The sequence below is a fragment of the Vicugna pacos genome, chromosome X, assembly GCF_048564905.1.
Source record: "Vicugna pacos chromosome X, VicPac4, whole genome shotgun sequence".
NCBI lineage: Eukaryota > Metazoa > Chordata > Mammalia > Artiodactyla > Camelidae > Vicugna > Vicugna pacos.
This window is the reverse complement of record NC_133023.1, coordinates 95,637,379-95,651,613: the sequence shown is the minus strand read 5'-3', so window position 1 is coordinate 95,651,613 and position 14,235 is coordinate 95,637,379. Positions and strand designations below refer to the sequence as shown.

The window sequence follows — 14,235 nt, the reverse complement described above, 5'->3', positions numbered from 1 at the left end:
AAATGAAGGCTTCTGTCCTGTTTCTCTTCCATCTTCTGCAAACTGTCCACTTCCACAGACAGATTCTGCCGACTTCCCACCATGCACTATTCTTTCTCTACAACATCTCAGCCTTCTCTTTCCCTTCAGCATAAACATAAGTTTATTTAAAACACATTTTCCTTTTTTCTTTTTCTTTGTGTATATGAAGAAGTGGGAGAGAGGAAGGAGGGGGAAATTAGCCACAGAGAAGAAAAAATGTCACTCAAGATCATCTCTGATAGGGGGTGGGAGGAAGGGGAGATGGATGAAGGAAGTGAAAAGGTATAAACTTGCAGTTACAAGATAAATGAGTTGGGTGTAGCTCAATGGTAGACTTGTGCTTAGCATGCATGCGGTCCTGGGTTCAATCCCCAGTACCTCCATTAAAATAAAAAAAGAAAGAAGATAAATGAGTACTAGGGACATAATGTACAACATGGCAAATATAATTAGCACTGCTGTATGTTACATATGAAACTTGTTAAGAGAGTAAATCTTGAGTTCTCATCACAAGAAAAAATTTTTTTCTATTTCTTTAATTCTGTATCTGTGTGAGATGACAGATGTTCACTAAACTTATTCTGGTAATCATTTCGTGATGTATGTAAGTCAAATCATTATGCTGCACACCTTAAACTTATTCAGTGCTGTACACCAATTACATCTCAATAAAACTGAAAGAAAAAAGATTATCTTTAGTGACAAAATAATTTTTAAAATATATATATGTATATATACATACATTTCCCACCCTGAAGCTATTCATTCTATTTTTTTTTCTGATGAGGAGGTAATTGGGTTTATTTATTTATTTATGTTTGGAGGAGGTACTGGGGATTGAACCTGGGACCTCATGCATGCTATGCATACCTCTACCGCTTAAGCTATACGCTCCCCCCTCATTCTTTATTTCATAAAGTGCTTACCTGAACCACTGAATGTTGGTTTCAGGCATAGACTCCAAAACATAATTCCATCTAGAGCCTGACTTGTTATTTGTATTTTCCTAAAAACAAAACCACAAAATCACATGACCAAACTTTAACTGGCCTTTTACTAGTTAGTTATAATCCTAAAACAGAAAGTTATTCTGTCTGTACTTTCTCCATTTCTTTACTGCTAACTTCATGGAATCATACAATCTAGCCTAATACTTATCTTACTTTTATTTACTGATATTCTACCTCATTTCAGACAGGGACTAGGAAAAAAATAATTTAGCTTACTGCTGTTCACCAGAAATAGCACCTTTTTGCTACTATTTTTCAGTAACCCTAAATCCACCCCATCCTTCATTTCCTTTTGTCTAGATCACATTTTTTAACATTTTTTATTGATTTATAATCATTTTACAATGTTGTGTCAAATTCCAGTGTAGAGCACAATTTTTCAGTTACACATGAACATATATATATTATTTTTATCTCAATTGTAACTTCATAGGATACTTGCAAAGGTACTCAAAGATATATATAATGAGGGTCACTAAAGTTTTGTTTGTAAATTTAAAAACCTAGGAACAACCAAAAACTCACATCAGAATGGGAATAAATAAACTATGGTAATCCATATTAAGAAATACCATGTAACTATTAAAAAGAATGGAGTGCATCTATAGGTGATGATATATGTCTATGAAATAGAATTAAGTGAAAAAAAAAGATGAAAAGTATATAGTAAGATAAGTATGTACAGCAAAATTCCATTCCTCCCCAAAATACATACGTATCTTGTAGGTGCAAGTATCTTTCTGGGAGAATAAATAATGTTTATATTTTTGGAGGGAGAGACTAGAAATTGGGGGGAGGGTAGTAATGGAAGGGGGAATTTTACTTATATATTTTCTATATGGTTTGAAGTCTTTACCATATACAAGTATTATCAATATTATTATTTAAATTGAACTAAAAGACAACTTGCTTCACTGCAATCCACCAAATGATGTATCTCCTGCAAACAGGTTTTTTACTAAGGTATGTTGTTTAATTAGAAAATAATATTCAATTTCAGTAATTATTTCTTATTCAATATTCTAACATTTTACATTTTTATATTTTAACTATTTTGAAATATTTTAGCAATAAGTTTATAAAAGATGTTTTTGATATTATAGTTCTTAGTACTGACTAAAACACAAGAAAATATAATCACCAGCTGTTTCTGCTGTGTGATCAAACTCAATCTTTCAATAGCTTTCCTATAAAATATCCCCAATAAATGAAGATCTTAAATGATAATCCCCAATGAACATTTAAACCACTAGTGCAGTATGACTGCCCCTCAAAATAATGGCATGCTCTTAGCAAAAGGAAAACACTAATACAATGGAATAAAGACAGTCTCTTCAGCAAATGGTGTTGGGAAAACTGGACAGCAGCATGTAAAACAATGAAGCTAGAACACACCCTTACACCATACACAAAAATCAACTCAAAACGGATCAAAGACTTAAACATAAGACAAGATACAATAAACCTACTAGAAGAAAACATAGGCAAAACATTATCTCACATACATCTCAAAAACGTTCTCCTAGGGCAGTCTACCCAAGCAATAGAAATAAAAGCAAGAATAAACAAATGGAACCTAATGAAACTTACAAGCTTCTGCACAGCAAAGGAAACCATAAAGAAAACAAAATGACAACCTACGGAATGGGAGAAAATTTTTGCAAATGATGAAACTGACAAAGGCTTGATCTCCAGAATATATAAGCAGCTCATACGACATAATAAGAAAAAAGCAAACAGCCCAATCCAAAAATGGGCAGAAGACCTAAACAAGCAATTCTCCAAGGAAGAAATACAAATGATCAATAGGCACATGAAAAAATGTTCAATATCACTAATTATCAGAGAAATGCAGATCAGAACTACGATGAGGTATCAGCTCACACCAGTCAGGATGGCCATCATTCAAAAGTCCACAAATGACAAATTCTGGAGAGGCTGTGGAGAAAAGGGAAACCTCCTACACTGCTGGTGGGAATGCAGTTTGGTGCAGCCATTGTGGAAAACAGTATGGAGATTCCTCAAAAGACTAGGAATAGACTTACTGTATGACCCAGGAATCCCACTCCTGGGCATATATCCAGAAGGAACCCTACTTCAAAAAGACACTTCCACCCCAATGTTCATAGCAGCACTATTTACAATAGCCAAGACATGGAAACAGCCTAAATGTCCATCAACAGATGACTGAATAAACAAGGTGTGGTATATTTATACAATGGAATACTATTCAGCCATAAAAATGACAACATAACGCCATTTGCAGCAACATGGATGTCCCTGGAGAATGTCATTCTAAGTACAGTAAGCCGGAAAAAGAAAGAAAAATACCATTTGAGATCGCTTATATGTGGAATCTGAAAAATAAAAAAATAAAAAATAAAGAACATAAATACAAAACAGAAACAGACTCATAGACATAGAATATAAACTTCTGGTTGCCAGAGGGGAGAGAGGAGGGAAGGGACAGACTGGGAGTTTGAAATTTGTAGATACTGACAGGTATATATAGAATAGATAAACAAGATTATACTGTATAGCACAGGGGAATATATACAAGATCTTGTGGTAGCTCACAGTGAAAAAATAATGTGACAATGAATGTATATATGTTCATTTATAACTGAAAAATTGTGCTCTACACTGGAAATTGACACAACATTGTAAACTGACTATAACTCAATAAAAAATGTAAAAAAAAAGGAAAATACTAGTACAAATTGATGAAGTTATGTGTGAAATGACATTCTTTAAAACTGGGTATCTTCAGGTGTTTTTCTGAAGTTTGGGGGTGGGTATGAAGAAAGTCAATGTACACTGCTTTTTAAAAACCTGAAATAAGATATTTTAATTAAACTGAGTCTTAATTCAACAATAGATTTCAGTTGACAAATGACCCGGTGATCATGGTTAACATTCTCAATGAAAGGTCAAATTGACATTATGTGCCTACTGATGTGAGGTATCACTTTTGCGGTACTCCTGCTGAGAATACATGGCCTGAGCCTGATCAGGAAGGACCATCAGACAAACCTAGGTTGATGGTCAGCCTACAGAATATAAGGTCTATACTCTTCAAAATTTTCAAGAATATGAAGCACAAGGAAAGACTAAAAGAACTGGTCCAGATTGGAGCAGACCAAGAACTAAACATATCACCTATCCTGGATAGGATCGTGAAGCAGAAAGGGAATAAGTGACGTTGTTGGCCAGCTGGTGAAATCCAAATGGATGGATGTGGATCAGATGGTAACGTAATACCAGTATTGATTCCTCGTTTGGACGGTTGTATGCTAATTATGTAGGAGAGTGACCTTGTTTTAGGGAAAGATACTCTGGAGGGTTTAGGGGTGATGAGACATCTAGCTCTCAAAAGATTCAGAGAAAGACTAATGAAAATGGACATACACAGCAAAGAGTGAACAATGGAGCAAATGAAGTAAAATGTTAACAATTGGGGCATCTGGTTAAAGGGACTATGGGAGTTCTTTGTGTTATCTAAGAAATTCTTCTGTGGTATGAAATTGTTTCAAAATAAATTATTTTTTAAAATCTATAAGAAAATCTGAATTTATAGAACTGATAAATCCAGGGATAAATATTCACTGCAAGAAAGGATTTATCTTACCCATTTAATTAAAATATTGTTCCTATAGTAAAGTGTGACTTAATTTGTCAAAATTTGAATTACATGCATATCTTCACCAGACCATCCATTGTCTTAAGCAAATTAATTCACATGCAACCTTTTAAAAAGGAGCAAAATAAATAAGGGAAAGTAAGAGGCACAAACTTCCAGTTGCAAAATAAATGAATCACCAGTACGAAATGTACAGGGTGAGGACTATAGTCAATGATTATGTAATATCTGTGAATGATGACAGATGGTAACTAGAGTTATCATGGTGATCATTTTAAAATGGATAGAAATATTGAATCACTATGTTGTGTAGCAGGAACCAACATAGTGTTGTAGGTCAATTACACCTCAAAAACAAATAAAAATAAACTCGTAGAAAAAGAGATCAGATTTGTGGTTACCAGAAGTGGAGAATGGGGAGAGAAGGAATTGGATGTAGGTGGTCAAAAGGGTGAAACTTGCAGTTATAAGATAAATAAGTACTAGTGATATAATGTACAACATGATACATATAATTAACACTGCCGTATGCTATATATTAAAGCTGCTAAAAGAGTAAATCCTATGAGTTTTCATCACAAGAAAAATTTTTTTCTATTTCTTTAATTTTGTATCTATATGAGATGATAGATGTTCACTAAATTTATTGTGATAATCACTTCATAATGTATGTAAGTCAAATCATCATGCTGTCCATCTTAAACTTATAGTGCTGTATAGCAATTATATCTCAATAAAACTGGAAGGAAAATTTTTAAAAGCTGGAAGAAAAAATAAAATGTAAAACAAAAAGGAGAGACACTTTCAAATATGCACTATGAAGTTTGGATTTTAAATACAAAGAGCCTAGAAAAACTAGTTGTTAATCAAGTGGGTTTTGCACCAAACATTGCCATCTGCTGGAAATAACAGTCCACAACACATACTACTCCCTAAGAAAAAGAGAAATTATTTTAAAATCCGAAGGCACATTTGAGACAAAATGACAAACGCAGAAAGATAAGTGGTGGGGCCAATTTTTAAAATTCATTTAAAATTAATGAATCATTCTGCATCTTTACATCCCAGAGTTTCAAAATCTTTTGTAAGACATAGCAATTCTCATAAAATCATACGAGGCAGTCTTCAATGCTGTTTATAATGAAGTCATAAGAAGCAAAGGTAGAAATATAGACGAGACTTCTTGACTCAGGACACAGTACATGACAGGTTTCACTCAGGAAAAATGCATGCAGGGAATCAAAGCATCAGGCTCACCGGCAACTAGAGATTCTTCTAGTCTAGTTGTTTTCAACAGGGAGAGCAGCACCCTCTAGGGGCATAATGAAAAAGTGTGAGGATGCTACTGGTACTCGGCACCACAGCAGAATGTCAGACACCCTGCAGTGCACCGGGAGACCCACACGAAGAATTGAGAAGAACCTCCAAAAGCCCCATCCAACATTCATATGAGTGAAAAAGTACTTATGATTATCTGCACCTAGATTTTAACTTCATTTTTAGATAAAGTATTTTTACGTAGTTTTAATATACATTGATTCCCCCCCCCCAGGAATGCAACTACCATGTAAATTAAGGGAAAATGACACTGTTTGGCTTGAAACTTTACCAAAATTGATCAGCATTTCAGAAAATCATGGCATCATCTGGAAAGTTGTGGTGTTTGAGCCCACAATGTACAATATTCTTCTAACCATCTGCTTCCACAGATGCCACTTTTACAATGATTATACACATAAGTGCATTCATCTGACAATGACTGAAATATAGGCAGAAATAGACATTATTTTATTGAAAGTTGTTTTTTTATTTCTCTTTATATTTTAATTAGGGTGTTATATTGATGCTTCTTGAAGCTATGTGTATAGACAGGTTTAATTATCTAGGATCTATTAATATAATTTTACAATAGTAAAGGGAGAATTATATAACATTTGCTAGTAAAATATTTGTTATTTGTTGTCTGATAGTGTTGAAAACTACTGATCCAGCTCCATTCCCTTATGGGGAAACTGAGGTCCAGAAAGGAAAATGAACTTGCTCAAAGCATGAGTCTGAAGCAAACGAGCACAAAAATTTTCCGATTCTCAATTCAGTTATCAGTCCAGGTTGCCTGAAAACCACCAATGCATTTTTGCAAAAAAAATTTAAAAAGCTATTAACGTGGCTAGGGTTCCAAGCTAGCCCACAACTAAAGCTTATGTAACTCACACACATAGCTAAAATTAATGTGATTAGAGTGAAACTAAAAAACCTTTGGTTGGTGGTATAAAAGTTTCTAAAGGAAAATACTGTGAATAGAAATACCTTAGCATTACATTCAAGGCCATGCAAAAGTTGGCCCAAATCTTTCTAATCTTTCTACCAATACTACATAAATGATTAAAGTCTGGGATGTTAGACTGAATCTTTCTGACCTTTATATACTCCAGGGCTAACACCTGGTACATGGAGTACATTTGTTGCCTGTTGGTGAATGAATAAACAAGTGAAAAAATTTTTGTTTCAATCAGACAAGTCTGTTCACTGTTCCCCACATACACCATGTACACTCTTACCTGGAAAGCCCTTCCTCTAGCTCCTCTCCAAATTCCTAAGTTCCAGTCTTTTAACTGAATCCATGGGCCTCCCCACAATGCCTTGTACATCTCTGCCCCTTCTATCCAAATGACCCTCAGCATTCTTCAAGGACCAGCTCAAGGCCTCTCTCTCTTAAAAAACCTGCTTGGCCAATTCACCCACCATAATTCCACCCCATTCTAAACTCACACCACGTATTAAAGAGGCTGTGAATTCTGTAGTCAAACTGAGCTAAATTTATAATCCTTTACCTGTGTGACCTTGGGCAAGTGACTTTACCTCTTTGAGTCTCAGTTTTATAGTCATAGAGATTTAAAGTAGTACCTGCCTTCGGAGGACTAATGTGAAGAATATAGTTAAACTAGGTACTTTATGAAAGTTCCCATGCCAGGCACACAATAGGCCCTCAATAAATATTTGTTATATAAATGGATGGATAAAAGGTCTTCACTCAAATGTGAATCTTTATGGACCCATCCTTCAATAACTTTGGAACAAAATTGTTATATAAACTCCAAACTTTATACCCACTTGGGAACATGTATCACTTTCTGAAATCATAAAGTGCACAAGATGTTCAATTAAAAAGCACAAAGAGAAAACTTTTATGACTGAAAATTGCCATATTGCCCCTGAACCTTTCTGTGGCCAGGAGCTGCCTGACCAGGGGCTCAGCTGACAACTTGGCCAATGACCACAGATTTTGTGTCCAAACCACAGGCTGCAGGAGGCTGCATTAGGGTAAGCAGTTTGACGTGTGCATGAAGTTCAGCTTCCCGTCCATGTCCCCCTGCCCCGTCCCCATGTCAGGATGCACCTATCCCTCCCCCAACCCCGTCTTTGTGTGCCAGGGGTGCAGGGAAGGCTTCTGCAGTCTGCAGGAGGGTGAGACAGTGTAGTTCACCCAGCCAAGGGCCTGGGATCAATCCACATCACAGGACCTGGTGGGATTTTCTGTATTGAGAGTGAGAAGCAGCAAAAGGTGAAAAACATGGATAAGCCCAGACCAAAGGGGACAGTCCCTGAAAACGTGGAGGTCTAGATCTTTGCCAAGATGGCAGTGGCTGGTCACACACGGCTGTTCAGCACTTGAAATGTGATCAGTCCTAAGTGAGATGAGCTCTAAGTGTAAAACACACACCAGATTTCAAAGACTTGGTTCAAGAAAAAAGATAAAGATATCTTTTTATAAAGATATTTCTTTATAAAAAAAAGTGCTACACAAACAATAAATGCTAGAGAGGATAGAGAGAAAAGGGAACCCTCCTACACTGTTGGTAGGAAGGTAGTCTGGTGCAGCCATTATGGAAAACAGTATGGAGATTCCTCAAAAAACTAAAAATGGACTTACCATATGATCCAGCAATCCCACTCCTGGGCATATATCCAGAGGGAACTCTAATTCAAAAAGATACAAGCACCCCAATGTTCACAGCAGCACTATTTACAATAGCCAAGACATGGAAACAACCTAAATGTTCATCAACAGATGACTGGATAAAGAAACTATGGTATATTTATACAGTGGAATACTACTTGGCCATGAAAAATAATAAAATAATGCCATTTGCAGCAACATGGATGGACCTGGAGAATGTCATTCTAAGTGAAGTTAAGCCAGAAAGAGAAAGAAAAATAGCATATAATATCATTTATATGTGTAATCTAAAAAAAAAGACAAATGAACTTATTTACAAAACAGAAACAGACTCACAGACATAGAAAATAAACTTATGGTTACCAAGGGGAAAGGGAGGAGGGGGAGGGATAAATGAGGAGTTTGAGATTAACAGATACACATTACTGTATATAAAATAGATAAACAACAAGGTCCTACTGTATAGCACAGGGAACTATATCCAATACCTTATAATAACCTATATTGAAAAATAATATGAAAAGGAATATATATATATGTATAAATGAATCACTATGCTGTACACCAGAAATTAACACAATATTGTAAGTTGACTATACTTCAATTTAAAAAAAACTTACATGCTCCACTAACAAGGAAAAAAGTGCTATACAAACACTGTATGCTAGTTAATAAATTTGTTTCTCACAGAAGTATGGGCTAGCGGTTGATATTACTTTACATGTATACTAGGGTTGAACAGATAAGTTAGTATCTTGTGGATAATGAGAGCCTGGTTTCCCACTGTCAGAGAAAGAAGTTACAAATCAACAAGGGGAGAGGACTAGCATGACCACTGTGGTCAGAGAGATCAGTTTGAAATCATGTTTATTTATTTACTTATCCACTTACTTATTTTTATATTTTCCCATTTTGCATTTAGCAAGGAGTCTGTGGGGTGCTACTTTGCCACTGTGAGAATAACCAGTTTCCCCAACACTCAGTCACTTACAATTTGAACATCCTTTATGATAATGACCTGAATCAATTATTTAATTGGAGGATGAAAAGAGAGTTATTTTCAAAGTCCATCATTCCTGCTGAAGCAATTCAATAAATGATGATTAGGTACCCAATTAGTTGACAAAAATAAGCCACCATGTAGTTTAAGTTATTTTATAGTTACAGTTACCAACACATGCACATGAACACACATTGAAAAACTTTGTTTCTCATTTGTCCACTGAAAGTTCGACCTGTGTTCTGGGTTCAACAGGATCTCGTAAACTACTCTAAGACACAACCACCATGGATATGTAGGATACCCAAAATGGAATATGCAGCGGGGTATAAATACCACTCCAGAATAGTACTCCAAGGTCAAGTACGACTGTAAAATGCCGAGTTAGACTTGGTCAAAGGTTTCTTTATTAGGAGACTTTTTAAAGTATTTTACTAATGTGCTTTGTGAAACTAAGAGGCAGTAGTAAGTAGCATTTTTCCAAACTTCTTTGACTAATATTCTAGGGAATGCACTTTGGGAAATGTCGATGTGTGCCATTATCATTGGGTTAAAAAACCATTTTCAACACAAAACAGAAAATAAGGAAACAGCACCATCAGAGACACATACCACCACTCCTCCTGGCACCCTCCGCACAACTAGAGCAGCAACTTTCCAGTTTTCAGGTAAAGAATATTGTGGCTTGGTGTGATCTCACTGTATAAGCACCCACTCTGCATACAGGAGCTACTCTTTTTTCATTTGTTTTTATTGTATAGTCAGTTTACAATATTGTGCCAATTTCTGGTGTACAAGCATAATGTTTCAGTCATACATATACACACATATATATTCCTTTTCACACTCTTTTTCATTAGAGGTTACTACAAGATATTGAATATAGTTCCCTGTGCTATACAGTAGAAACTTGTTGTTTATCTCTTTTATATATATATAGTAGTTTGTATCCGCTAATCTCAAACGTCTATGAACATTGGGGTACAGATATCTGTTCAAATTAGAGTTTTTATCTTTTTTGGATATATGCCCAGGAGTGGGATTCCTGGACCATATTATATCTATTTTCAGTTTTTTAAGGAATCTCCATGCTGTTTTCCATTAACAGCTGCACCAATCTACATTCCCACCAACACTGTAGGAGGGTTCCCTTTTCTCCACACCCTCTCCAGCATTTATCCTTTGTGGGCTTTTGAATGATGGTCATTCTGACTGGTGTGAAGTGATACCTCATTGTCGTTTTGATTTGCATTTCCCTGGTAATTAGCAATATTGAGTGTTTTTCATATGCCCATTGGCCATTTGTATGTCTTCACTGGAGAAATTCTTGTTTAGGTCTTCTGCCCATTTTTGGATTGGGTTTTTTTTTATTAAGTTGTATGAGCTGTTTGTATATTCCGGAAATTAAGCCCTTCTCAGATATAAGCTACTCTTGTATAAGACATCTGTAAATCACATGCTCCTGTATCCAAGAGAAGGACTAGGAAACATTGTGTGTCTACTATGGGCTAGGCACTGTTCTAAGTGTTTTATAAGTTAGGTCACTTAACTCTGATAGCAATCACATGAGGTGACTGTTTTATCCCCATTTTACAGATCAGGAAATAAAGGCTCAATGTAACCTGCCCAAGTTCGCACAGCTAGGAAATGTCAAAGCCAGGATTCAAATCTCAGGTGTATCTGGTTCTTTCCATTGTACCATGTCTGGAAGCCACAGGCCTTCTAAGCATCCTAAATGAGTTTCAATGGGAAAGGAAAATGCCTCTTCTGGAATAGCTCCCAGGACTAAGGAAGGTTAAAGAAAAAGGTTTTGAGACTTAACTCCAAATAAGACAATTCCCCATATTTCCCCATTTGGGATAGCTGCATCTGAACTTGCACTTCAGCTCTTTTGACAGCCACAGTTGCTTCCTAACAGTCAGACCACTCACGCCACACCATGCAGGCTTCTGACATGAATCTAAACTTCGACTCAGTTGTGCTTTCCCTTGGCTTTTACTGTAAACATAAGCATTCCTACACTTAAAATTTTATTTTATTATTATTTTTTCTTCCAGTTTAATTGAGATATAATTGACATACAGCACTGTATAAATTTAGGGTAGACAGCATAATGATTTGACTTACAAACATCATGAAGTGATGACCACAGTAAGTTTAGTGAACATCCATCATCTCATACAGATACAACATTAAAGAAATAGAAAAAAATATGTTTTCCTGATGCTAAGAACTCAAAGAATTTACTCCCAACAACTTTCATATATAACGTACACCAGTGTTCATTATATTTATCATAATGCATATTATATCCCTTGTACTTATTTATCTATAAATGGAAGTGTGTCCCTTTGACTACCTTCATCTGATACCCCTCCCCCCAACCCCCTGTCTCTGGTAACCACAAATCTGATCTCTTTTTCTAAGAGTTTGTTTGTATGCTTGTTTTTGAAGTATAATTGACTTACATTATGTTAGTTATTGGTACACAACATAGGGATTCAATATTTCTATACATTTCAAAATGATCACCAAGATAAGTCTAGTTATCTTTGTACACTTAAAGTTTTAATAGCCAATTGATAAAAGATAAAAATGTATAAGGGTTTCAGCTCTTGAGTCAATTTCTGACAGTAGTGTAGACTTTGAATAGTATTCTCAATCGCTAGGGAAAGGTTGTTTTAATTTCTTCAGGGTATATTTCATTCCTTTTCCCAGATTACACTTCGGTATTTCATCTAGAGGTTAGAAGACTAGACTATACTTATTGGACTAGTAAATTGCCTGTTTTCACCAATTGTACTTTGGGTAAACTGCAGGATGTAGGATCAAGTAATCCTGACCTCTAGCTGGATGATTCACAGCACACACACACATCTCTAACATAAACGTTTCTCATTTTCTTTATAGTAAGTCTGTAGGCAGAAAATATAACAGACCTTTAATATAAAAAGCCAGAATGGAATAGTGGAAAAACTATGAGTTTGGGGCCAAACAGACCTGAGTTTGAATATCATTTCCACCTCTTGCTAGCTATGATCCTGAGAAAATTACTTCAGCTTGCTGGGCTTCCGTATCCTCATTTATAAAATGGAGATAACAACTATTGGTGATAGATAGGGACAAAAGTAAGGCATTCCCAAACTGGAACTGCTTTCAGAATGAGATTAGGAAGAATCGTGTTATAATGGCTATCAGGCCGTCTATGGAAATGGCACAAACCAAGCAAAATTTGTAAGTGTTTGAAGGAGTTTGAGACCTAATCCCAAATAAGGTGATTAGGGTTTTGTCTCAGGAAAGCACATCTAAAGCTATAATAAGCCTTACACAAAATCAAGTATAATTAAAGTTGAATAAAAAATATGATGCATAGTCTTAAAAAACTAAAGAGAGAAATACATATATCTACATGGGCATAAAAAGTTTTCCTTATAAAAGGAAAGCCCCCAAGTTAATCTTTTAGAGAAGCACCTCTAATACTGTCCAAGGTTATGAACATCTGGTCCATGGGCAAGCACAGCACTAGTGTGCCATGAATATCATCTTTTAATACATCTCTTCCTTTTCCTCTGGGGTCCTATGCTCACAAGAAACTTTCTATTTATTCTATTTTATTTATATTTGCTTTCTCATATATCTTTATTGTAAGCAGATGAGCTAACCAGCTAACATGAATGGTATGGTCCACTAGGCATTTCTATTTCTCTAGGATAAATTAAGAAATTGGTGTTCCAGTTTATAATTTGGACGCTTAGGAGTTTACCTAGTATGAATCTACCTCTTTGTTATACTCGCAGAATTAAAATTCTGAAGCAAGATTTTAAAAGACTGACAAAAATCTAGTATTGCTGAGTGTGCGAGGAAACAGCAGATTTTCAGGCCTAGTAACTTTTCTGCAAAAGAATCTGGTAATGTGTTATGAAAATGCATACCTAAATATCCTGCTTTACCTGTTACCCAAATATTCTACTTTTAGGAATTTATCTCTAGGAGATAATCACACAAGTAAAACACTAAGGAAGCTCAATGAAGCATTGTTTATAATAATTAAACATTAGATGTTTGGGTTGTTTTTATCAATATGACACAATTACAGCCTGTAATAAACAACAAGGTCCTACTACATAGCACAGGGAACTATATTCAATATCTTATAATAACCTATAATGGAAAAGAATATGAAAAAGAATATAAATATATATATAGCTGAATCACTTTCTTATACACCTGAAACTAACACAATATTGTAAATCAACTAGACATCAGTAAAAAAAAATAATAATAATAATGAACATCATATGTTGAGGACCTACTGTGTATCGTGCTGAGGGCTTTAAATATTCTGAAAATGAGGATGAAAAGACATGAGAAGAAATCAAGCCTTAGAGATCATGTGACTTGCCTATGCTCTTGCAGCCAGTAAGTGGCCAAGGCCTAATTTGAATTTCAGGTTAGTCTGAGTCCAACATGTCTGCTCTTTTCACTACACTAGACTCTCTTCCACAGGCTATTCTACCTTTAAGGTCTCACTGGAGCAGTCAGCCAGCCTGCCAACCCTAAGTGACACCCCTCTGGTTTCTCTTATACCTCATTCAAACCTCAGTAT

The 14,235-nt window shown here is 35.6% G+C and overlaps 1 protein-coding gene across 1 annotated transcript in view; it reads right to left on the bottom strand.

Moving 5' to 3' along the window:
* The window catches only part of LOC102536235 (transmembrane 9 superfamily member 2-like), a 73,221-nt gene that overhangs the window by 37,435 nt on the left and 21,551 nt on the right, over nt 1–14,235 (bottom strand). Inside the window, 1 exon segment of the mRNA XM_072956555.1 lies at nt 948–1,027. Coding sequence (XP_072812656.1) covers nt 948–1,027 — 80 coding nt within the window.